At 47.7% G+C, this 25,271-nt stretch overlaps 1 protein-coding gene across 2 annotated transcripts in view; it reads right to left on the reverse strand.

Moving 5' to 3' along the window:
• The window catches only part of LOC126526674 (uncharacterized), a 424,404-nt gene that overhangs the window by 187,088 nt on the left and 212,045 nt on the right, over positions 1-25,271 (reverse strand). For both annotated transcript variants that reach the window (XM_050174536.2, XM_055068341.2), the window contains exons 2-3: positions 17,475-17,670; positions 14,513-14,731 (exon numbers count right to left, since the gene is read on the reverse strand). In XM_050174536.2, coding sequence (XP_050030493.1) covers positions 14,513-14,731; positions 17,475-17,670 — 415 coding nt within the window. The remainder of the gene's footprint in view (positions 1-14,512; positions 14,732-17,474; positions 17,671-25,271) is intronic.

The raw sequence follows: 25,271 nt of genomic DNA on the forward strand, positions 1-25,271 counted from the left end.
TATTTCATGTCTAGTCTCGCCGTTCGGGCTCCTCCAGGTCCACTTTCGGCTATCTCGCTTGCAGAAGAAGGTATTCATTATCCGCATATTATTCTGTTCCGCAAACTCTACTAATAACTCTCCCCTGTTATTCCTAGCGCCTATGCCATATTCCCTCACTGCCTTGTCTCCAGCCTGCTTCTTGCCTACCTTGGCATTGAAGTCACCCATCAGTATACTGTATTTTGTTTTGACTTTACCCAACGCCGATTCCACGTCTTCATGGAAGCTTTCGACTTCCTGGTCATCATGACTGTATGTAGGGGCGTAGACCTGTACAACCTTCATTTTGTACCTCTTATTAAGTTTCACAACAAGACCTGCCACTCTCTCGTTAATGCTATAGAATTCCTGTATGTTACCAGCTATGTTCTTATTAATCAGGAATCCGACTCCTAGTTCTCGTCTCTCTGCTAAGCCCCGGTAGCACAAGACGTGCCCGCTTTTTAGCACTGTATATGCTTCTTTTTGCCTCCTAACTTCACTGAGCCCTATTATATCCCATTTACTGCCCTCTAATTCCTCCAATAGCACTGCTAGACTCGCCTCACTAGATAACGTTCTAGCGTTAAACGTTGCCAGGTTCATATTCCAATGGCGGCCTGTCCGGAGCCAGGGATACGGAGGGTCTTGTTTTTAATTTTGTCCCTGCTGGGCATCGTGTTTCTTGTTAGATTTCTTAAGGCTGCCACGATCTCCGACTTGGTGAAAGGTTGGTCTAAATCCGGATTGGGTTCCCTATCGTACTCCGGGTGAATGACTGGCTGCGTCTTCCGTTGTTGCTCGTCTCCGATGTATTTCCCTGTGATGGCTTCGAGCGCTTCTTCTTCGGTTCCCTGGAAGTTGTGTATAAGCCTTTGTATGTGTTGCCCCATGACAGTTTTTGATTCCGTATTCACCAGAAGGGTCTTTAGAATGGCCCAAGTCTTTCGGTTGCTGAGGGTTCCCTATAACTGGTCGCACACTTGATTCTAGTTCTGACGTCCGAGTTTTTCAGCATACTCCTCCACCTGCCGCGAGATCGCGGCAATGCGGATCTTGAGTTTGCGGTTTCTCTTCTGCTTCTTCCATCTCTTCAAAAGTCCTCGCCTGGCATCCCAGAGGTGAAGTAGGTGTGGGTCGACTTGAGGACTGAGTTGGATGGTCTTTGTGTACTTGGTGACCAAATCCATCACGTTCTTGGTCCACTCCTCGATGTCCTCTAGCCTTCTGGGGTGTTCATCTTTCCGGAAAGCAGGCCAGCCCGTACTTTTTGCCTAACCTAATCTCACGGGGGTATTGTGGTGCATGATTTCGGTTTGGATGATATGATGGTCGCGGCCCAGCGTCTCGTCCAGTCTCGACCACTCGACTTGCCTTAAGCCAGTGGAGAAGGTCAGGTCTGGGCTGGTGTCTCTGGAGACACTGTTGCCGATTCTAGTTGGTAGTAGAGGATCGGTCCACAGCGTCTGCTGGTGGTGTTGTGCCGCGTTGTGCACGTCCATATCCTTCTTGTTGGTTGATCGGTAGCCCCAAGCCACGTGTGGAGCGTTAAAGTCACCCACCACGAGAGGTTTTTGACTGTTGGTGACTTTCTTCACTTCTCTCAGGAACTTGTCCAAGTCCTTTAGTGGGTCGCGCGGAGGACTGTATACATTCAGGATGTAGAGGCTCTGCAGGGTTTTCTTGGGAGGAACCAGCTCAATCAGAGTGTGTTCGATTCTGTGGTTGATTTGGTGCTGCTGCGTCGTGTAGTGCTTCTTGATGAGGACGGCGGTCCGGGTCCTTCCTTGGGCAATGTGCGTTTTGTAGCCGCGCATCGTAATAATATTTGTTTCTCTTTCCTGCAACGCGATGACGTCAGGTTGGTGTAGGGTGCATAGGTGAAGTAAATTTTACCGTTTCTGATTTATTCTTTTGCAATTCTACTGCCAGATTTTGAGGGTTTTGGTCGCTTCTTTCTTCTTTGCTATCTTATTCGCCATCTTGGCTTCCAAGAGTCTCGTTCATCTGGGCTTCTCTGATGGGGTATTTTGGCTTTTTCCTTGCCTGCTATTTTTCCCTTTCTAGGATGGAGATGCGTTGGCGGAGCTCGTTGCCCATCTGGGTGATCTCCTGGCGGAGCTTTTGTACGGCTGCTTGGACGGTGTCTGCCACAGATTTGCTTATGGTGTCGACGGCCTGAGCCAGTTCGGCTCGGAACTCATTTCTTAGTTCGGCCTTGTCTTCGGTTCGGGCCTGGTTCATCTTGTACTCTATTCGCGATTCTAGGTCCTCTATCGGGGGAGTATGTTCCCTCGGCGGCGTTGGTGTTGTGGTCGGTTTCTGCTGTTTTTGCAATTGATCAATGAGATGTTGGAGCTTCCTCTCCAGGGCTTGTTCCCTAGCCGGAGCTCTTCTGTCCCGTTCCTCCTGACGTCCTTCTTGCTCTTCTAGACGCCTCATGAGCACTTCATTCCGCTTCATAAGGTCGGCGTTTTGCCTTCTGGGGGAGGAGATGGTTTCCTCGTATCTCGAATTTCGCTCTTTTGTCGGCAGTGAGGGAAATGGGTCGGTTGTCGACTTGGAACTGGCTATCACTTCCACCCAGCTGGTCTTCTGCTTTCTTGCTGTGGCTTACTTGTTCCATATTCCGAGGAGCTTGAACTTGTCTCCCTTGTTATAGGTGGTTGTCGGCCTCTTGATCTTGATTTACTTCTCTACCTCACGTACAGGGGTGGGGATCTTGGCTTGAGCCTTTTCTCACACTCCTTGCTTGTCGTATCGTGAGGTAGTCCACATAGTTTACACTGCAACTGGCAATCATGGTCTGCTTGTGGGTTCTGCACCCCGCAGCGATTGCAGATGTGTTTGTCTGGGTTGAGGCATACGTCCTGCGGTGGCCGATTTCTTCACAGTCCTTGCAATGCTGCACCGATCTGCTGTAAAGGCGGGAACGTGTGTACGAGCCGGCCACCTTCACATAGAAAGGTATGTGCGGACCTTCGAAGGTGATAACTGCTGAGGTGGATTTGCCGAGCATCTTCGCATGCAGGATGCCACAATTGTTGGCTGCCAGTAGTTCCGCAAGTCGTTTCTCCGTCGTACACGCAGTGATACCGTGCAATTCTCCACGTACTGTTCCTGGGAGCCGTTTGATGTACGGCGTCATCTCGTATGTGGCCGCCCCAAGTTCGATGCCGTTGATAGAACCGAGCTTTAGTGCGTAGTCTTCGTCTGCGGGGCTGGCAATTATCAGGTTCTGCTTCCACTGCGTTTGGATGGTTACGTTCGCGCAAAATACCATGCAGCAGCTTTAAACGGTGTAACTTGCGGCGGGATTGAAGCGTCTGGAGTTCAGATTGGCTTAGTAGATTAGTGACAGACACATGTCTACCATATGCGTTGTTGATGAATCTTAGTGCTTCCTTTGAACACCTTCAATGCGATTTATATCTACTTGGATGTGCGGATCCCAAAGAACGTCTGCATATTCCAGCAATGGGCGTACGAATGAAGTGTAGGCTGCTAATTTTGTTTTAGTTGTGCAGTGCTTTAGGCGGTTTCTTAACAGCCAAAGCTTGTTGGAAGCCTTTGAAACCAAATGCCCGATATGCGAGCTCCAGCTTAAATTACTGCTAAATACAACCCCAAGGTATTTGTATTCATTTACATGAGAAATGGCTGTGCCGTTAATTTTGTATGTGTAATTATGAACATGCTTCTTGCGTGTAATTGTCATTTTTGCACACTTTGAGGTACTTAAAGACATTTCCCGGGACAGACACCACTTCAAAACCTCTGACAGGTAATCGTTTAGTATACTATTGTAACGTAGATTAAAGACGGAGTCTTACAAAAATAGACGCTGCTCTTTAATGGCGGGCCAGAAGAAGAACGTGCAGCTCACGCGCTTCATCGTCTTTCATGGCGCCGACCTTTGCGCGCGCCGTCCCACGGTGCGGGAGCCCCACATCATTGCGTCAATTGCCCCCCATGCGAAAAGCGACCGTCTCGGTCGCTTGAAAAAGTTGATTCAGCGACAAGAAATGGCACTTCTCATGTACCTCTCGGCGTTCACGTACGCGCTTAGTAGGGTTTCATGTGCACTACATGAAAAACTTCAGCGCGAGGATGACGACGGAGCGAACCGGGGTCAGAACTGCAGGGGACGACTTCGTACGTCACGTCAGTGAGGCGGTGTGTAACCTTGTAGGGACCAAAATACCGGCGGAGCAACTTTTCCGAGAGTCCACGGCGACGGATGGGCGTCCAGACCCACACGAAGTCTCCGGTATTGTAATGGACGTCGCGTCGACCCTGGTTGTAGCGGAGGGTGTCAGTATGCTGTTGGCTCCGGATACGATGCCGAGCAAGCTGGCGTGCTTCTTCGGCTCCTTGTACGAACTCTTCCGTGTGTTCGCTGGTCGGCCTATTATCAACCAGAGGTAGCATGGCGTCAAGTGTTGACGTGACGTGGTGCCAGTATACAAGTTCGAACGGCGTAAATTGTGTAGTCTCCTGTACAGCAGTGTTATACGCGAAGGTCGCTTAGGGTAAAATCTCGTCCCACGTCCTGTGCTCTACGTCGATGTACATGGAGAGCATATCAGCCAGCGTTCAGGTCAGACATTCAGTTAACCCATTGGTTTGAAGGTGATACGCAGTGCTCTTGTGGTGAGAGCGATGCGTCATCTGGAGAACGTCCTGCATAAGTTCGGCTGTAAATGCTGCACCGCGGTCGGTGATGAGAACAGATGGTGCACCATGACGTAGGACGATGTGGCGTACAAAGAACTTGGCCACTTCATGCGAGTTTGCTTGCTGAATAGCTTCGGTTTCGGCGTACCGGGTTAAGTAGTCGGTAGCAACGACTTTCCATTTGTTGCGCAAAGAGGTTACTGCGAATGGCCCAAGTAGATCCATTCCTATTTGTTGGAACGGGGCTTGAGGAGGGTCCACAGGGTGGAGAAAGCCAGCTGGTTTAACTGGTGGTTTCTTGCGGCGCTGACAATCACGGCAGGTTTTCACGTACCGCTGCACAGAAGAAAAAATCCGGGGCCAGTAATACTTCTGGCGTATCCTTGCTAATGCCTTAGCGAATCCCAGGTGTCCCGCGCATGGCTCATCATGGCAGGCTTGCAAAATGTCTTGGCGCAGCGCCGACGGCACGACAAGCAGGTGCGCATTTGGACCGCTTCCGCTGTTTTTCCTCTAAAGGACGTTGTTGTGTAAAGAGTACGATGATAAGCCGCGCACGAGCGAGCGGGGTAAGACACCTTCAACTCCTTGAAGGTGCTCGATCAGTGGCAGCAGCTCAGGGTCAGCGCACGGATGCTCAGCCATCTTTATGGCGTCGATAACGCCGACCAATGGCAAGTCATGGTCAGGATCTGAGGACTTCGTAGGGAGTGGTGCGCGTGACAAACAGTCAGCGTCGCTGTGCTTCCTTCCAGATCGGTAGACAACTTTAATGTCATACTCTTGTAACCTCAGGCTCCAACGGGCTAGTCTGAGTGAAGGATCCTTGAAGTTGGCAAACCAGCACAGGGTGTGGTGATCGCTGACAGCCTTAAAAGCTCTACCGTACAAGTAGGGTCGGAATTTACTAATTGGCCAGACAACCGCTAAGCATTCTTTTTCAGTGGTTGAGTAGTTTTTCTCAGCCTTGGTTAGACTACGGCTTGCATAAGCAACGGGGTGTTCCACACGAGCTTGCCACTGCACAAGAACTGCACCGAGACCCGTATTTCTGGCGTCAGTATGAATTTCAGTGTCAGCGTTTTCGTCGAAATGAGCAACTATTGGGGCCGCTTGCAAGCGTTTGCGCAATTCATTGAACGACTGCTGCTGCTCGTCCGCCCAAATGAAAGGCACATCGTCGCCTGTGAGCCGTGTCAGAGGTTCAGCCACTCTCGAGAATCCCTCAACAAAGCGCCTATAATATGCGGACAAACCAAGGAAGCGTTGGGCAGCCTTCTTGTCTGTGGGTGACAAAAACTCGGCTACGGCAGCTAACTTGTCGAGGTCCGGTCGGACGCCTTTAGGACCAATGACATGGCCAAGACATTTGAGCTCTTGGAACCCGAAGTAGAATTTTTCTGGCTTTATCGTGAGGCCAGCAGTACGGATCGCCGCGAGGACACTCTCACATCGTGCTAGATGTTCGTCAAACGTGCTCGAGAACACGACGACGTCGTCCATGTATACGAGGCAGGTTTGCCATTTTAGTTCAGCAAGCACAGTATCCATCATCCGCTGAAAGGTGGCAGGTGCGGAACAGAGACTGAAGGGGAGGACTTTGAACTCATAAAGCCCGTCAGGTGTCGCAAACGCTGTTTTTTCACGATCCTGTTCATGAACTTCGATTGGCCAATACCCTGAGTTAAGGTCCAACGAGGAAAAAAAAATGTGGCGTGTTGTAGACGATCGAGTGCGTCGTCCATGCGTGGCAATGGATAAACATCGCGCTTGGTGACACTGTTCAACTTTCCATAATCTACACAGAAGCGTAGTGTGTTGTCTTTCTTTCTGACTAACACTACAGGGGAGGCCCACGGGCTTGTGGACGGCTGGATCACGTCGTCTTGGAGCATCTCTTTCACTTGATGTTTGATCGCTTCCCTTTCCACTTGCGACACTCTGTAAGGATGCTGACGAACAGGACGTGCGGACTCCTCCGTTATAATGTGGTGCTTTGTGATGAACGTGCGCCGTACTTTGGACGACGTTGAAAAACAGTCTGCAAATTCATTCACGAAACTTAGTAGACGGTCTTTCTGATGATCTGGCAGAGCAGCGTTAACGTGAATCCGTTCTTTTAGGCTGGGTAACTCAGATTGCTGAGACGATGCGATTTCTAATGCGGCAATGTCAGTAACGTCAATTATTTCGCGAAGAAATGCTATTGTCGTTCCTCGCGGTACATGCCGATATTCGTTGCTAAAATTTGTTAGCAAGATGTCCGAACATTTGTTGCGTACCTAGAATTCATCAGGATATGCAGATGTGGCGCTCAAGAAGCAGGGGGATGTTTGCCTCAGCAATTCCTTCAGCGTCGTCCTCCATGTCGCATCGGACAAGGGTAAGCATGGTGCTCTTGGGTGGCAACGTGACGTGATCGTCAGCTACGCGAAGCGCGATGTCACGGTCGTTGTCATTGCTTTTTGCTATGGCTTGCGTAGTAGCGAAGCTGACTCTAGACTCTTGCAAGTCGATGACGACACCGTTCGCCTGAAGTAAATCCATGCTGAGTATAAGGTCCTTTGAATATTCAGGAAGAATGATGAAGTCGCCGATGTACGTGAAGCCCCGAATGTTGCCTCGTGCTGTGCACCTGCCCATTGGAGTTATGAGGTGCCCTCCTGCAGTAGGAATTTGAGTTCCGGTCCATTGCGTCAAAACTTTGTTCAGTATACGCGCGAGATTCTGGCTCATAACAGACGTGTCTTCGAGGTCATTTATGGTAACCGGTACGTTGCAAGATACTGACATCGAACTACACTGTTTTATCTGCGTCTCGATTGCATCATATCGCGGTCGCCATAGTGGAGGATCTTCAGCGTTCGTAACGTCAGCGACCTCACCTCCGCAGGTCGCTGGACTCAGTTTTCCCGGGAGGCAGGGTTGGGTGAGCGACGCCTTGTTGCGTTCGGCGTGAAGACGCAGCTGGAAGACCTGTTTCGGGCGGGTGACGGTGACCGGAGGACACGGAACCGTGGGGCGAACGAGGTCCTGGAGTCCGCGAGGTAGGCTTCAATCTCCAGGGAGCGTTCACCATTACGCGGGCACGGCGCATTCAGGGAACACCCACGGAGGCCAGCTAGGCGGTAAGGACACGCCCTGTAGAGGTGATCGGCTTCACCGCAATGGAAACACAAATGCCTCCGGTCTGCAGTGCGCCATACGTCGCTCTTGCGGGGTGGTCGTGTTTCAGCCATGAATGGCGTGCGGCGAGGCCTGAAGTCGCCAGTTGCTTGTTCAACGGCGTGCACACCATGAAAGTACGGGACGTCGCGCACATCGTAAAAAGTCGGGGACAACGAGCTTCGCGCAGCTTCCGCATACGACATGCGAGGCTGCGGGTGCCGTACCTCCTGCTGTGGTGTCTCGCGTCGCTCTGACACTTGGACTGCCTGCCAGATTTCCTCCCGGACGACCTCAGCCAGAGCGAGTCGCAGTACTGGTACCGGAGTCACCTGAAGCTTTTGAAACTCTTCTCGTACGACAAGCCTAATGAGCTGCCGCAAGGCGTCGGTATTGTAGAAGGGCGCAGCGAGAGGGTCAAGCGATAGGCTCGACACGTGGCGGTTGTACTGCCTTGTTCGCTGCTGCAGTGCCTTTTCCATTGTCATGGCTTCCGCGTGAAACTCTGCAACGGGCTTTGGTGGGTTGCGTATTAGACCACCGAATAACTCTTGCTTGACGCCGCGCATCAAGTTCCTGAGCTTCTTTTCTTCCGGCATGGATGGATCCGCACGTCGGAAAAGTCGGCACATATCTTCGACAAACATTGCGACGCTTTCGTTCGGCCGCTGTACTCTCGCCTGAATTGCAGATTCAGCTCGCTCCTTGCGATCGAGGCTGGCGTACGTGCTGATTAGCTGCCGTCGGAATTCGTCCCATGTCGATAGGGCCACCTCACGGTTCTCAAACCAGGTCCGCGCATAGTCCTCGAGAGCAAAGTAGGCGTTGCGTAGCTTGCGCTCTGGAGTCCAGCCGTTGAATTCTGCGGCACGCTCAAAGTGACCGAGCCAGCCCTCTACATCCTCGAAGGTGTCCCCATGGAAGGACGTGGGGACCCGCGGCTGGTTGAGGACGACCTCGGTCGGCGTGGTCGAGGAAGAAGATGGAACCGATGTATTCATCTTTCTGACTTGATTGGGTAGAGGTTCGTGCTCAGGCGGCAGTCCTTGAAGTCGATGGCTTATCTGTACGTGAACTGGAGTCAGCTCGACCGGACTTCATACTGGGCTTGTAGGCGGTGTTCGATCTGGGAGTGGTAGCATGTACCCCGCACCTCCACCAGAAAAATGTAACGTAGATTGAAGATGGAGTCTTACGAAATAGACGCTGCTCTTTAATGGCGGGCCAGAAGAAGAACGTGCAGCTCGCGCGCTTCATCGTCTTTCATGGCGCCGACCTTTGCGCGCGCCGTGCCGTGCTGCGGGAGCCCCACGTCATTGTGTCACTATGATCCTCAGCATGTTCAATGGGTAGGTATACAACGTAGTCATCTGCGAAAAAACGGCATCGCACTGGGGAATCAAAGCTCAAGTCATTTTAAAAAATAAGGAACAGAAGGTTCTGTCCAGCAACATCATCATCATCATCAGCCTGGTTACGCCCACTGCAGAGCAAAGGCCTCTCCCATACTTCTCCAACTACCCCGGTCATGTACTAATTGTGGCCATATTGACCCTCCAAACTTCCTAATCTCTTCTGCCCACCTAACTTTCTGTCGCCCCCTGCTACGCTTCCCTTCCAGCATGCCACTCATTAAACTTGGCTACGCACTCGTATTCCTCGAGCCAGTCTTCTGCATCCTGGTAGGCATTGCCGAGGAAGCTCAAGGGAGATCGAGGAGTTAAAATAGTCACCTGTGCGGGCCCTGGGTCTTCCATGGCTTGGGTAAACGTGGTAACAGGCAGACTTCAGGTTAGTGTACCAAATTCGGGCCTTTAATTAATTAATTTATTAGTTAATTTATTTATTAAATAATTTATATATTTATTTATCCATTTATTTATTTATTTACGATACCCTCAGGGTCAACAGACATCGTAGGCGATGGCTTGCGCAGTGAACGCATGCATATACAGGCGGACTTTGTGGCGCTGTTGACATGCGTCCAAAACATTTCCCCAGCACCTCCACCAGTGTCAGAATTCACAAGCAGCAGGAAGTGATAAAAAATGTAGGACACTTTAATTGCAGGCCAACTGAAAAGCGATTGCGTGGGGACATCTTCTTCTCTTCCGCAATGCACGAGGTCTTCGTCTTCCTCTACGTGCCGCGTACTTGATGTGGCAATATGAATGAGGTTGCCATTTATACATGGTGTTTGCTTGTAAACTTGTTTTTTCTTAGTTGGAATGAATTTATCAATGCAAAAATGACACATGTCCTTAAAGCGGGTCCAAAGTAAGTTAACACAATTTTCGTCAATATCAGTTAGACAAATTTCTCAGTAATTATACACGCATGCGTGGTTCGCGCGACAATAATCTTTGACAAAATGGACAGTCAGCCTCCGAGTTCCAGCGTTATATTACGCGGTCATAATTCATCGTGTCCTTCTGCAATCTCTCCCCAAAAGTATCGCCATTCTCTACCGTCAATGCATGAAGGACACTGAGGCCGACGACGGCGCTACCCTGCGGTAGCAGCAAGAGAATGGGCGACAGGTCATGAAGTTCCTCTAGATGCAACTCGAGTACAGAGAAGGAAGCCAGGTCTCCTATTCAAGGTTCCTATCGAAAAACACCTCCACGTAGCACGGGTGATGCGAACTTCGTCTACCACCATCGCTACCGGCAGTATTAGCACTGGCCGCAGGATGTCAATTTCAACTTCAACCTTAATAATTCTCCTAGTAAACACTAGAACCGTCCTCCTGGGCTAAAGTTGCCATAATCAGCTTGACTTGAACATGGAACGACCAGCCCTGCTCTGTCCTGTGTGATCAGCGTGACGAGGCCATAAAAGACTGCCATGTCACATAGTCAGCCGATGAGATTCGACGCCGATTGTTGTTTAAAACTGCTGTTTTAAAAAATGCGGCAAAGAAGGACACGTCGCAAGAAAGCGCCACAGAGCCACGTGGCTCAAGTGCAAGTACTGCTCGAAATGTCATCTTTCAGCACTTTGTGCCGCATGGAATCAAGACAGCAACCGCCAGTCTACCGAGAGCAGTGATCCACTTGTCAACCATGACACAACTAAAAGTGAAAAGTCGCCAGTGATAACTGCTCCACCTAGTATTTTTGCATTTTCACCTGTCCTGATGCAGACGCCCAGAGTGTTCGCGTACGGAAACAACGACAAAAATTCCTAGTTCGATTACTGCTCGACACCGGCAGCAGAGAACGTTTATTCGACGCGACCTGCCTTCTCGCGGAACAGAAAACTTCTCTCCGTTGACGTTTGGCACTTCTAAGTGTTCCCACCATTACAGCTGTCGTAGCGTCAAACTCAAACATTATAGCTGGTTCGACTCCCATGACATCGCGGTGGACGCGTTGGATGTACCAGAAGTCTGCAGCGGGAAGACTCCAGCCATCGAACAAGATCTTCTCGCACAGTTGTGTGAACGCAAGATGCTTGTCGCAGATGAGCATCTACTGATCGATTGAACGACACTGACAATCAGTGTCCTGATGGGATCAGATCACTATTGGTGCACAGTTACCGAAAGAATTCAAAGCCTAAGCATAGACCTATGCACAGTTGAGGCGGTCTTCGGTTGGCTGGTGCAACGCGCGTACCCTGTTAGGCCCGCCAATGCTTTGCCAATTGAGAACGCAAGCGCATATGCGCTATTTCTTGTGTGTGCGCGCAATAAGGAAGCCGCGTACGACGTTGCTGACTCGACGGAGATGTGGGGAGCCAAGGGAGATCACCGACCCTCAGGATGCCGCCGGCTTTTGTGAGCGAGCGGCAGTCACTCAGTTCACACAGTACGTGCACATGGAAGCTGCTAGCCGCCTCGTTAGCTCAGATGGTAGAGTGGCTGGTAGAGTGGTGGTGGTCTAGGGTTCGAGTCCCGAACCAAGGAAAGTGTTTCTTCAATGACGAGGCCTTTTCTTTCGGGGAAACCGTATGCGTTTCCTTTGTAGTAATTTGCTATGTTTGGGTGGATGTCTAATTTTCTCATCATTAACTACTTCTCCCCACATTGCGGGTTTTCGCAGAAGTATTACGTCAAACTGTTGCCTTTGCTTTGAGTTGATGGATTCGACTTCGCCCTGCCATTTGCTAGCCGCCTTGTTAGCTCAGATGGTAGAGCGGCTGCACCGGAAAGGCGGTGGTACCAGGTTTGAGTCCCGGACGAGGAAGAATTTTTCATCAGTGACGAGGCTTTCCCTCTCAAATAACCCGTAGGGGTTTCTTTTGTTGCAACTTGCTACGTTTCGTTCGATGTCTCATTTTCCCTTCAATAATACCCTTTGAGTTATCATAAATTGTTTCTTTCCTGAATTCATTTTTTTCTTCTTATGTAGCTCATCATTGCAGTTTTACTTTCCTTTGCCACCACCCATGAGATTGCCTCTGCCTATCTGATTTTCCGCTTGACGTCATTTGTTGCCATGTTCCTTGCCATACCAGTCTCATACTTGCTGGTTAACTTCCTAGTTCTTTTCCTCGACTATGAATCAATGTTTCTTTTTTTACTGTACAAGTATCCGAACACTCTCCCAGCCCAGTTACTTGCTTCCATTTTCATTAGTCGTTCTTCATATTCAATTTTACGGTGAGTATACGGCCACTTCAAAATCTGTCCAGCCGATGTCACCCTACGCTGATTCATTTGTTGTGTGCCCGTGAGCGTCCAATGCGAGGCGTCCAACTGACCTTTGGTTATCTTCGAATCCAGATTGTGCCCCTGAGTTCAAGCAAGCAACCGCATTTCCAACTGTAAGTCCTAGAACCATTACACCTTTCCACACACCCCGGAGAACCATTACACCTTTCCACATACCTTTCCACATACCCCACCCCACATATCACTCTGCGTTGAATTATGGGCGCACTTATCTTCCAATTTGCTGTTATGTATTTTTTCCTGTGTTTCCATATATATATTGCCTGGTTTTATCCATATACCAAGGTATTTATATTCTTTTAGCCGAGTTATTTCCTGGCCCAGTATTGACACTGTCAGTTCTATATTTTAGTGAATATCATACTACCTGATTTTTCACGCTAAATTTCAGACCTAAATTATTTCCTTCCTGTGCACACATATTATCCAGATGTTGCATATCACTTTGCTTGTTACCTAGCCACACAACGTCGTCGACCTAAAAGAAACATGGCTGCTTCTTTTCTACTATTGTACCCGCCAGTTTGTTTGAGAGAATAAAAGTGATACTGTTTCCCTCTAGCGCCCTTTACATCTTTACTACAGCGGCCTCTGCTGGCGGCGATGAACGCTACTTCGGTCAAATATGTTCAAGACAAGTGGGAATGAGAGCCAACTCGCGATTGTCGCTCCTTGCTAGCTACAATTCCGTACTAGGTGCCTACATTTGGCGCGGGCGCATTAGGACGCCGCAAGATCTTCACGTACGCAGCGCTTCTGCGTATGCGAATATAAAACTTCATAATGCCTGAACTTTGCTGCCGCCGTAAGATAAAGCGTAGCGAAAGTCTACAAGAAGATTCACTTCCCGTAAAGATGGCGAATGCATTAGAAACAAGTACACATTCGTCCTGAATGGGCAGGCTAGGCAGCCAAGGCGCCGTCATGTCAGGCGATGAAGTAAATTCCGTTGCATACAGAAGCCTGTGGAATGGCTTTAGAAAACTCGCTTTTGTACGAGTAGAAATAAAAAAGGTTATGCGGAGAATCTCACTACCACGTGCCTCATAATCAAATATTGGTTTCGACAAGGTTCTGAAGGTTTCTCCAGAGCTTAACCTAATATAAATAGGAGATATAAATTAAAGTTAGTTAATGATCAATATGCTAGGTCCTAACCATAATGCTGGAGTAGAACAGTCATATTAGCAACTGATCGGGCCACTTTAAACATTGCTCAGAACACTCACATAGTTTAGTATGAGATGTATTAATTTAAAAGGGGCGGAAATGTCAGTTCGGGAAACGGAAATTGGCAATGGAAAACGCTGCAATAACTGTACGCGAGATATTTTGGGAAAGTTAGCATAAAGGTGTCAGCTGCTCGAAATGAATACTTTTTACTTAAATCGAAATGAAAGGAAAAATATTTGGAAAAGCTTGAGCGAGCAAATAAATAATAAGAATGTTGCCCTACTCCACGCCGCCTCAATCGCTATAAGAATGAGGGTCGGTAAACAAAGAGCATTGGTGAACGATTAGTTTGAGAATGATTGAGGCCTTAAAATGTTTGCAGAGGTACAAGTTGAGTAGAAGTCAGGGGAAAATGGTACTCGAGCAACCAGAGAAGCTCTCCTAAGTGAGAGAGTACATATTGCCGACACGATCAGGTATAATTGCCTGAATGGTCAAGATTGGTCAAAAACTGGGAAATAGGCGACATTCGCAATTTAAGCTTTCAAATTAACTAGGAATCATTAATGATAGGATGAAACCGTGGAATGAAGATACAGGTAAAATCACAGGTAAACATGGGAAACGATACATGCATCTTCGGTATTGTTGTATTCCGAAGACTGAAACGTTAGCGCTCATACTGTTACTCACTGAGTAAAGAAGCGTCATGCTGGTTGGTCAGTAATCGAAATGAACAAACTCGGCATCATGGACCGTGTGTTGCAGCAGTAGCGTTAGCAAAGAAGTAATACTCACCGTGATGACACCTCGCCTTGCTGTTTGACCGACGCGTCGAAGTGCATGTACGTGTCGGATCCGTAGGCGTCGGCGTGGAACACAATCTTCACGTGTGGCGTCTCCGAAATGAACGTCTTTGGCGAGTCGATCTCGCCACAGTAGAAACCAGGAGCGTCGCGGTTCGACTGGTTCGAGTCTCGGTATCCGTCCACGATCTGCACGTAGCCTCCATCGCACCTAAGTGGAAAAAAAGGCAATTATGGCACAGGATTAGGGTATAGCGAATATAGGATTCTCTAATAAGTCGGCCCAATCCGATTAAGAAACAGCAGCCGTGGACAACATTGGTTCTAGTTGGTCTCGTAGGGCTTCCGAAGTGCGAGATAGCCATCCGAGTACAGATAGGACGGAGGAGATAGGAGACTACAGCGCTTGTGCTGTCTTTCTATCGTCTTGCAGCTCTGGCACGCACTTCGCAAGTCAATCATATCAACTTGTGGGTATGACTGGCACGGCAAGCGATATGTTGTTGATTGAAGGGTCATAACAATAGATCAGCGAGTATGCTTGCACATTATAGCCCGTGCGCAAAATTTGCGATCAGGGACCGCAATCGGCCAGTCCTTCGTTAGGCGTCTTGCCAACATGCGCTGCAATGTATAATGTACGTGTGCACACTTGCAATGCAAAGCCTCCCCCCTACTCCCAAAATATACACAATTACAATGGAAGGTACGAAGAACAAACGCAAACTCACACTTTATGAAAATCACACTATGAGAATAGAAATCCGAACTGACCACTCATATTTATTGTCAAAGTGTGGGAGCCATCGTACCAGCATTCCGTCTATCAGCTTTTATAAAATGAAAGTAAGCTTTTCTTCACAGGAACGTAGAGGTAACTTTGTCGTGATACCCTGTCTCTAGCATGCGCCGTTTCTTCCAAATACAGCCTACGAATATGGCGGCCCATGCAGGTGAATAAACAGCTCTGGATTAGCGCCTGTCTTTGGTACCGTTCCTCTTTGTTGGGTTTAATTTGCGCTTATTTCTTTAATGGTAAGTCTAACAACACTTCTGCGCCCGTCACGGTAGCATTTCGGCTATGGCATCACTCGAGATCGTGGGTTCGATCCAGGGCGTGGCAGCCATGTTCCTGCTGGGGTGAAATACAAAAAAAGTTCGTGTAATTAGATTTAGGTGTTCGTTAAAAAATCCCAGAGGGTCGAAATTATACCGCACTCCACCACTACGACATGGCTCATAATCCGAAAGTGGTTTAGGCTTGTGCAGACCAATAATTGAATTAAAGTTGATCACTTCTGCGACAAAGTGATGTGCCCTGCGAGGCAATTACAATGGCGCACACCAATACCTCAAGCAAACACTGTCTCCCTTTGTGTTCTTTGTGCTGCGCAAACAAAGAGCAATGGTGCTGGCAAGATGACATTTAACATTGACTCACCACTCTCGCATTGAACTAAACGCTGAAGAAATGAAATATTCGTGGTTAACATTATGGTCAATCGTCAATCAGAGCACGCAGCCCAGAAAGCTTCGCCCGCAGCGATTCCTACAGCTCGTGGTATCCGCATAATCCTTGTGCTTAGGCAACCCACTCGAGCCTCAATAACAAGGCACTGCCCTTAGTGTGTGGGTATGGACAAGCCACGCGCTCTAGGGTGAACACGTGTGGTAGGCGGAATGGAAGGTGCGCTTTTTTCCCATCACAAGTAAGCGGCCATGAAAAAATACGACGTTATGGTTAAGCATAACTTTTTCTTAAAAGAGATAAGTTGATAGTAGATGACGCCGTTCCGGTCCTTTCGTTTCTTGATGTAGCTACGCATCTTTTCAGCCGTAACGATGTAGTCCAGCAATAAGCAGTGATAAAATAAATCCCGGTTTACAACAGTGCTAGGCTGTCCCTCTTCGCCCTTTGGTAGCTTGAGCATGACAATGTTCTGTACGCGTAATGAAGTTTGAGCGGGTCGAGATGCGCAAGCAGAACACGTACACCCGGAAGAAAATGGCTAAAATTTAGTTTAATGGGCATCGATGTATACACAAGATATTGCAGGAGATTCTGTCACTCGATGCACAACTGCCGCTGGGGAGTGAGCGGTTGTTTCGCGACAACCAACTAGACAGCTTCGATGCTCGCTTTGGCATCGGGAGCAGCATTTAAAGCGGGAAAGTTATCGCAATATTGAGCTGCATACTGCAGTTGGTAAAGGAACGTTCGTTACACAGCGGTGCCTCAAGTAGCGCGATTTCAGCCCGCGCGCTATAGTCAGCCGTTTGGACAAGCCAACTGCTGTGTTTGGTAGCACGACCTATTATCGAGCGTGCGAAGTTGCCAATGCGTGCGCTTGAGAGCTAATCTGACATATTGCGCAAAACGATTTTCTGTAATGTAACGCAGCGAGATTTTATGCCGACGAAAATTATTCCCTGCTTACATTTCCCAGTACTTTTCCGTAAGCAGATGGCTGTGAGCGCGGGTTCAGTTTACGACGTACAGCGCTGTCACACACGAACCCCTCACAGGCACGGTGTTCCCCGCCACCGCTGCTGATTGCAATGGATGTGCCAGGTGTTCCGATGGGTTGAGAAATTCGCTCTTCGCAGTGCGTATCGTTGGGCTAGTTGGAAACTGTGCGTATCTCCTGCGCTCTTACGAGGAACGGAAGAAGCAGAAAACAGCTGTTCGTGCTGTCTCAATTTGTTTGTCTTTTTTTTCCTAGAAGCCGTTGCACTTATTAACTGACACGCTCGAGAGACCCTTTGATACTGCTGAATTCAGTAGCGGCGTTGCACCCGTTTTGTGTACACTGTAGCGGAGCAACAGGGAACCCAAATTAACTTGAGTAAATAAAATGCGTAGGGTGTACGGTGAAGCTGAACAAGTCACAGCAGCTCCATCGCAAAGAGCATTCTTTCACTCTTTGAGGCGTGCACTCACTGTAAGCCCTTACCTCTGGCGGTCGTCGGACGGCTCGCCAATGCGCAGCCGGATGAATCGGACGAAGACAACCCAGTCGTCCCGAGCAGGCCTCACTCGGATACGGTAGGTGCAGTGCAGGGGTCGACCACGGTTTCGCTCGGTCACTGGAGGACTTTCCACTCCCTGGTATATATCCACGGTCCGGTTGCATCGGTCATCTTCGTCCACTGCGATAAACCACTTGGGGAGGTTACTTTTGAAATTGAGCGAACTACAACAGCACTTGTTTGTGGGCTATCAGGTTCATTTCGCAAAACGGCGATTATTGCTAATGACATACAGGCTTTTGTGCCACTTTCTGCCTTATGTTCTAAACTTAGGATAAATATTTTTGTCAAATAATAATTTATCGCACATAACAATGACAGTACGGAGAGAATTTGAAAATAGTGGCAACAATCCCAATGTACAAAGTATCATACCAAGTATATCTGCTAGTTTGACGTAATAGCTCTGCGGAAATCTGCAAGGTGGAGAGAAGTAATTAATTATGGGAAAATGAGACATCCATCCAAACATAGCTAAGTGCTACAAAGGAAACTCATACGGATTCCTCGATAGAAAAGCTTCGCAGTTGAAGAAAAATTCGTCGTAGTCCGGGACTCGAGCCCTACCTACGTTTGGGTGGATGTCTCATTTTCCCTTTAATAATTGCTTCTCTCCACCTTCCGAATTTCCGCAGAACAATTACGTCAAACTCTTCCCTTTGCTTCTGAGTTGTTGATAAATTCGACTTCGCCTGCCATCTGCTAGCCGCCGGGTTAGCTCAGATGGTAGAACGGCTACCCCAGAATGGCGATGGTCCCGGATTCGTGTCCCGGACCAGGACGAATTTTTCTTCGGCTCCGAAGCTTTTCTTCTGAGGAACGGGTATGGGTTTACTTTGTAGCACTTAGGTACGTTTGGGCGGATGTCTCATTTTCTCTTTATAGATACCAGTATTTCTGTGATGCACAGGTGACAACCTTTCTAATAATATTAATAAACACATCTAAGGAAACGTTTCTAGATGCGCCGGCTACTATTCTGCTCCCATTTGCAATGAAAATATAGACGCTCCTCAAATAACGCAGCCATAGTCATACAAAAGCACTCATAAGCCAGCTCGCGCGAGTAGTTAACACATGGTAACACAAAATCTGCTACATCACATTTCATGTTTACAATGAAAAACAAATAATTATCAACTCTTCCCCTTCCGGAAAATAGGGTTAAGCGCAGCTTGTGCTGCGTGCACCTGACCTTCGTCACGGCTATGTAACCCACAGGTAACGGTGCCGGGTTGCTTCGGCATCCTGCTTCTTCAGTTCGGAGTCTTCTTCTCGTTGCTGTCGAACTGCGTGGGCTCCGGCGACTCTAACGGCTGGAACGGTGCACCGACGGCGAGCCCTTTCACGTACGAGTTCACGCCGCCACTCGTCGAAGGCTGCCCTATCCTTGGGGGAAAGCACAACGCGCGGCCGTCCTATCCGTTTCCCGAGACTGAACTGAGCGAAAACAAAGCCGGCGCCGTGCGCGCGAGACGCTTTAATGCCCTTTCCCTCCCCGGCGGAAGCGAAACCTCTAATTGGCTTCGCGCATTGCCTGAGTTTGCGCCTATGCATCTGGAATCCTTGCTAATGGCTCACGCTTCGGCGCCGGTGCAGCTGTCATCTCATCAAACCGCCCTTTCCCTACAGCTGCTGTGCTCTGGCAGCAACTGTGTTCTTCTGCGTGACTATGGCAACGCCACTTGTGAGCCAATTCAAGCTATCTTGAACAATAAGAGAAATGTATACGCCACAAAATATGTCTCCATGATAATATATCAACGTACAGCGAACAATGACCCAATAAAATCACATGTCTGGGATCTATGTTGACACAAGAGTCGCGAACGTCGGTGCAGATTTCTGAAATATTACATATAATACTGGTACGAAGTCCCACACGTTCGAAATTGGTTAAATACATATCATTTCCCGCGCTTTTTGTTTCATCAGAACAGAAAATTTAAGCCCTTACAAGCCTACACGAGGTTGTTATTATGAGGCATGCCGTAGTGCGGGACTCCGCTATATTTTGACCCCCGAGGTTTTTTAACCGTACGCAATGGATGGGGCACGGACGTTTCTGCATTTCACCCCAATCAAAATGCGGCTTGTGCCGTTTCACCCAAAACGTCTAAGCCTACAAGCACACATCAAGGCAATCTAATGTTTTGCAATGCTTATGCACTACAGCTATCCCAAGCTATGCCGAAATACAAGCTTCAAATCACATGGATATACCGCGGGACGTTGACGTGACGGTGTCGACAATACGAAGGTTACGTGCAATGTTTGAAGAGTAAAGAATGATGATGAGAACTGTACGCAGAGAGACGTACGACACTTATGCAATTGTATTCAAGCATTATTTGCCTCTCGTGTCCGTGTGGAACAGGCCCACCAGCCGCAGCAACACGGTGGCTATGCCGCAGACACGTTCCCATCATGGCGCAATGTACAATCGCCCTTGTGCCACGCATTCGGTGCACGTTGAGGAACCCCAGGTAGTAGAATTTCATCTGCAACTCCCCTGTCAATTATGGCGCGAATAATAGTCAGATCGTGGGTTTCGTACTTGAAACAAAAGAATTAAATTCAAAATTCGGCAGCATGTTACGCTCCCGTAACATGTGAAGGTGAAAGGCTGCTGCATTCGTGGCAATGCATGAAGTGATAACATCGGAGGTGTCAGTCTTCTTGCTGGACATAACGAGCCGCAATATGAAATAAACGTCTGGCATCCTAGGCCGACCTCCTTAATGACACATGCCAGCGCCCAATGCCTTACCTAAAGCTTCTTTCGTTATGTATTTCGCTCGCTCTTTCTTTGTTCTTTCTTTCGTTCCTTCTTCCGTTCCTTCTTGCTTTCCTTCGTTCTTTCTTTCTTTCGTTGCTTTATAATATTCAGCCATTGCATTTTTGCTTGCTCACGGAGGTATGATCCATTACTGATGATGATAATTTTTGTTTCACTCATCTACTTTGTTTTGTTTCACTGGAGGAGACGCCCATTTTTTGGGTACCGGTATTGCAACGAGCCACTTAAGGCTTTCGCCTCAAAGTTAAGAATGGGCACATACCTGACGGTTCAAAAATTGGACAGCCCAAATATTTAATCAACGAAATGAAAGAAATTGTTAATATGAGGCGCTTTTCTAATAAAAGATACCGCGCTTTAGAGATACTAACGACGCATTATTATATGTGCAGCTTTTATGTTGCGATTTCTTGTTTGTTTATGCAGAATGGAGATGCGCTCACTGGCGCTGCTTTTTCGGTCCACATTCCGCGCGACTCGAACCGGTTATCTCGACTTGCAGTGTGTGCCTGTCACAGATGTTCAGAAACCGCCTATGGGAGAAATACACTCGTAGAGGTGCATTACTCGAGGAGGTGGACAATAGCTACACGGGAAATCAAAATAATAGTTTATTAATAAACAAACTTTCACTAATCATCTGATTAATTATTTTAGCGCACATAGCATTGCACGCTGTCAAGCCAGTGATCGCATAAAGCGCAACCACTTGGAGCAAATTGTGAAACTAGCATGACCTTATAGGTTAAAAAATAATGATGTCATGCCTGCGTAAAAAGTACAGTTTCACTTATTTTTAGCAAGACGGCTTGGCAATTGATGTTTAAAATATTATTCAATAACCAGTGCTTTTTGTTGCAAATTTTGGAAACGCACATGTCCAAGTCCATGCCAACCTCGAAATTCCTTCCACGTTAAGGTTACTTTCCAAATTAGTGGTTACAATTGGCAAACTGCCATGCCGCTGCGCAGGCCACTAATCCTTTCCTCTTCCTAATGCAGATTGGTGAACGTTTCAGCCTCTTTGCCATAAAGTCTAATAACTACTTCTTAGTACAGCTGCCAAGCCCACAGTGCCTTAACGCTGTTGTGGCGGATTGTTTTCATGTCGTTTTTTTCGCTACTACTCCTGCTTTCCGGTGATATAGAAACGAACCCCGGTCCAGATACTACAGCTATCCTCGCTGAGCTAAAGAAGATATCGACTGGCCAGTCCAAGCTTATTTCTCAAGTTCAGCATCGATTATTTCAGTTATTAGCGACAAAGAGAAATGTATCTGACCTCAATAAACGTATGGGCGAACTTGAGAGCCATTACGAAAGCCTTTAAACACTTAAAACAGATACAGAAGTTCTCCGCGCCGACGCAACTAAAGCTACTCGCTTAATTTCAAAACTAGAGGCACGTTTTGATGATGCAGAAAACCGAACGCGACGGAATAACTTGGTATTCTACGGGCTTCTTGAAACTACACCTGAATCGTACGCACTATCAGAACAACTTATCATCAGACATTGTCGTGAGCATTTAGGTATACACATCGACGCAAAAGAGATAGAGCGCGCCCATCGTCTCGGATGTCATTCGAATGATATACCCCGTTCAATAATAACAAAATTCACATTTTTCAAAACAAAAGAAACAGTCCTGCGAGCTCTCTGAAACTAAAAGGTACCAATTATAGTATTGGCGAAGATTTTTCTGGTGCAGTTCGAATTGCTCGCAGACACCTTGTTGCATTTGTAAGAAATCAATCTGCCCCATTTATTCTGCGCTACAAAACCCTGCACATCGGACCAAAGTGCTACGTGTTTGATAGCGCATGTGAAACTGTAAGAGAAGCGCTATAGCAATCGTCCGCCCGAAAAAAATGTGATTACCTGCCATCAAACCAGGCCAAGAAATAATCTTTCATTATCTGTCATATTCACAAACATTCGCAGTTTCCTACTTAAGCGTGAACTCGTGTCTAACATCATGATTTCTTCAAAAAGCAGCATACTTATACTAACCCACACTTGGCTTACCCCTGATATCACTGACACATAAGTACTTGCTGACTTGGCAGGTTTCCAAGTGTTCACAAATGACCGCAGATGCACTCGAGGGAGCGCTGTCTTTATTGCTGTGAACCCTAATTTATCGTGCACACCATTAGACATCGTCTCTGATCTAGAAATGTTATGACAAATTTTTTCGCTCATCGGCTCAATCCGTTTTACTTGGTGTTTGCTACAGGGCTCCGCATACTTCACCTAACTTTTCAAGTGAGCTGAACAGTATTCTGAGTGATCTCGGTACAGCCCATCCAAATTCACCTATAATGCTATTCGGAGATTTGAATTATCCCGTTATCGACTGGCAGAAACTAGCTCCCTCAGGTGCGAACCACACAGAATTAAAAGATTTTATAGAAGTATGTTTGAATACCAACCTAACTCAGTTAGTAAGGGAACCAACGCGTGTTGCTGGCGTCAGTACTAATATCTTCGATCTTATACTAACTACGAATCCTGAGAGCTTATCATCATCATCATCATCATCATCATCAGCCTGATTACGCCCACTGCAGGGCAAAGGCCTCTCCCATACTTCTCCAACTACCCCGGTCATGTACTAATTGTGGCCATGTTGACCCTCCAAACTTCCTAATCTCATCTGCCCACCTAACTTTCTGTCGCCCCCTGCTACGCTTCCCTTCCCTCGGAATCCAGTCCGTAACCCTTAATGACCATCGGTTATCTTCCCTCCTCATTACATGTCCTGCCCATGCCCATTTCTTTTTCTTGATTTCAACTAAGATGTCATTAACGCGCGTTTGTTTCCTCACCCAATCTGCTCTTTTCTTATCCCTTAACGTTACACCTATCATTCTTCTTTCCATAGCTCGTTGCGTCGTCCTCAATTTAAGTAGAACCCTTTTCGTAAGCCTCCAGGTTTCTGCCCCGTACGTGAGTACTGGTAAGACACAGCTGTTATACACTTTTCTCTTGAGGGATAATGGCAACCTGCTGTTCATGATCTGCGAATGCCTGCCAAACGCACCCCAGCCCATTCTTATTCTTCTGATTATTTCACTCTCATGATCTGGATCAGCAGTCACTACCTGTCCTAAGTAGATGTATTCTCTTACCACTTCCAGTGCCTCGCTACCTATCGTAAACTGCTGTTCCCTTCCGAGACTGTTAAACATTACTTTAGTTTTCTGCAGATTCATTTTTAGTCCCACCCTTCTGCTCTGCCTCTCCAGATCAGTGAGCATGCATTGCAGTTGTTCCCCTGAGTTACTAAGCAAGGCAATATCATCAGCGAAGCGCAAGTTACTAAGGTATTCTCCATTTACACTTATCCCCAATTCTTCCCAATCCAGGTCTCTGAATACCTCCTGTAAACACGCTGTGAATAGGATTGGAGAGATCGTATCTCCCTGCCTGACGCCTTTCTTTATTGGGATTTTGTTGCTTTCTTTATGGAGGAGTACAGTGGCTGTGGAGCCGCTATAGATATCTTTCAGTATTTTTACATACGGCTCGTCTACACCCTGATTCCGCAATGCCTCCATGACTGCTGAGGTTTCGACTGAATCAAACGCTTTCTCGTAATCAATGAAAGCTATATATAATGGTTGGTTATATTCCGCACATTTCTCTATCACCTGATTGATAGTGTGAATATGATCTATTGTTGAGTAGCCTTTACGGAATCCTGCCTGGTCCTTTGGTTGACGGAAGTCTAAGGTGTTCCGGATTCTATTTGCAATTACCTTAGTAAATACTTTGTAGGCAACGGACAGTAAGCTGATTGGTCTATAATTTTTCAAGTCTTTGGCGTCGCCTTTCTTATGGATTAGGATTATGTTAGCGTTCTTCCAAGATTCCGGTACGCTCGAGGTCTTGAGGCATTGTGTATACAGGGTGGCCAGTTTTTCTAGAACAATCTGCCCACCATCCTTCAGCAAATCTGCTGTTACCTGATCCTCCCCAGCTGCCTTCCCCCTTTGCATAGCTCCCAATTCTTTCTTTACTTCTTCCGGCGTTACTTCTGGGATATCGAATTCCTCTAGATTATTCTCTCTTCCATTATCATCGTGGGTACCACTCGTACTGTATAAATCTCTATAGAACTCCTCAGCGACTTGAACTATCTCATCCATATTAGTAATGATATTGCCGGCTTTGTCTCTTAACGCATACATCTGATTCTTGCCAATTCCTAGTTTCTTCTTCACTGCTTTTAGGCTTCCTCCGTTCCTGAGAGCTTGTTCAATTGTGCAGCGGTGGCGTAGAGGTAGAACACCCGCCTCGCGTGCAAGAGGTCCGTGGTTCGAATCCCGGTGCCGCGCAGTTTTCCACCGGATTAAAAAAAAAAAAAAATCCGCGTGTTGATAAAATTGCATAAACGGGCCTGGAGTGTGGCCTGATGCCGGTGACCAGAACCGGTAACGCACTCCCTCACCAGAGCAGGATTGGCCACCCTGGTGCAGTACTTGGCCACAACCTCCTATATGAATACAACAATCAAACCCCGGCCCTCAGTCCCCAGCAGCTGCGAAGCAACTGACCACGGCGGCGGTCAGACCTGCGACGCTGCAGAGGGTGCTAAGAATCCCTGGCTCCGGACAGGCCGCCATTGGAATATGAACCTGGCAACGTTTAACGCAAGAACATTATCTAGTGAGGCGAGTCTAGCAGTGCTATTGGAAGAATTAGAGGGCAGTAAATGGGATATAATAGGGCTCAGTGAAGCTAGGAGGCCAAAAGAAGCATATACAGTGTTAAGGAGCGGGCACGTCCTGTGCTACCGGGGCTTAGCGGAGAGACGAGAACTAGGAGTCGGATTCCTGATTAATAAGAATATAGCTGGTAACATACAGGAATTCTATAGCATTAACGAGAGGGTGGCATGTCTTGTTGTGAAACT

This window comes from Dermacentor andersoni, chromosome 8 (assembly GCF_023375885.2).
Source record: "Dermacentor andersoni chromosome 8, qqDerAnde1_hic_scaffold, whole genome shotgun sequence".
NCBI classification, from domain to species: domain Eukaryota; kingdom Metazoa; phylum Arthropoda; class Arachnida; order Ixodida; family Ixodidae; genus Dermacentor; species Dermacentor andersoni.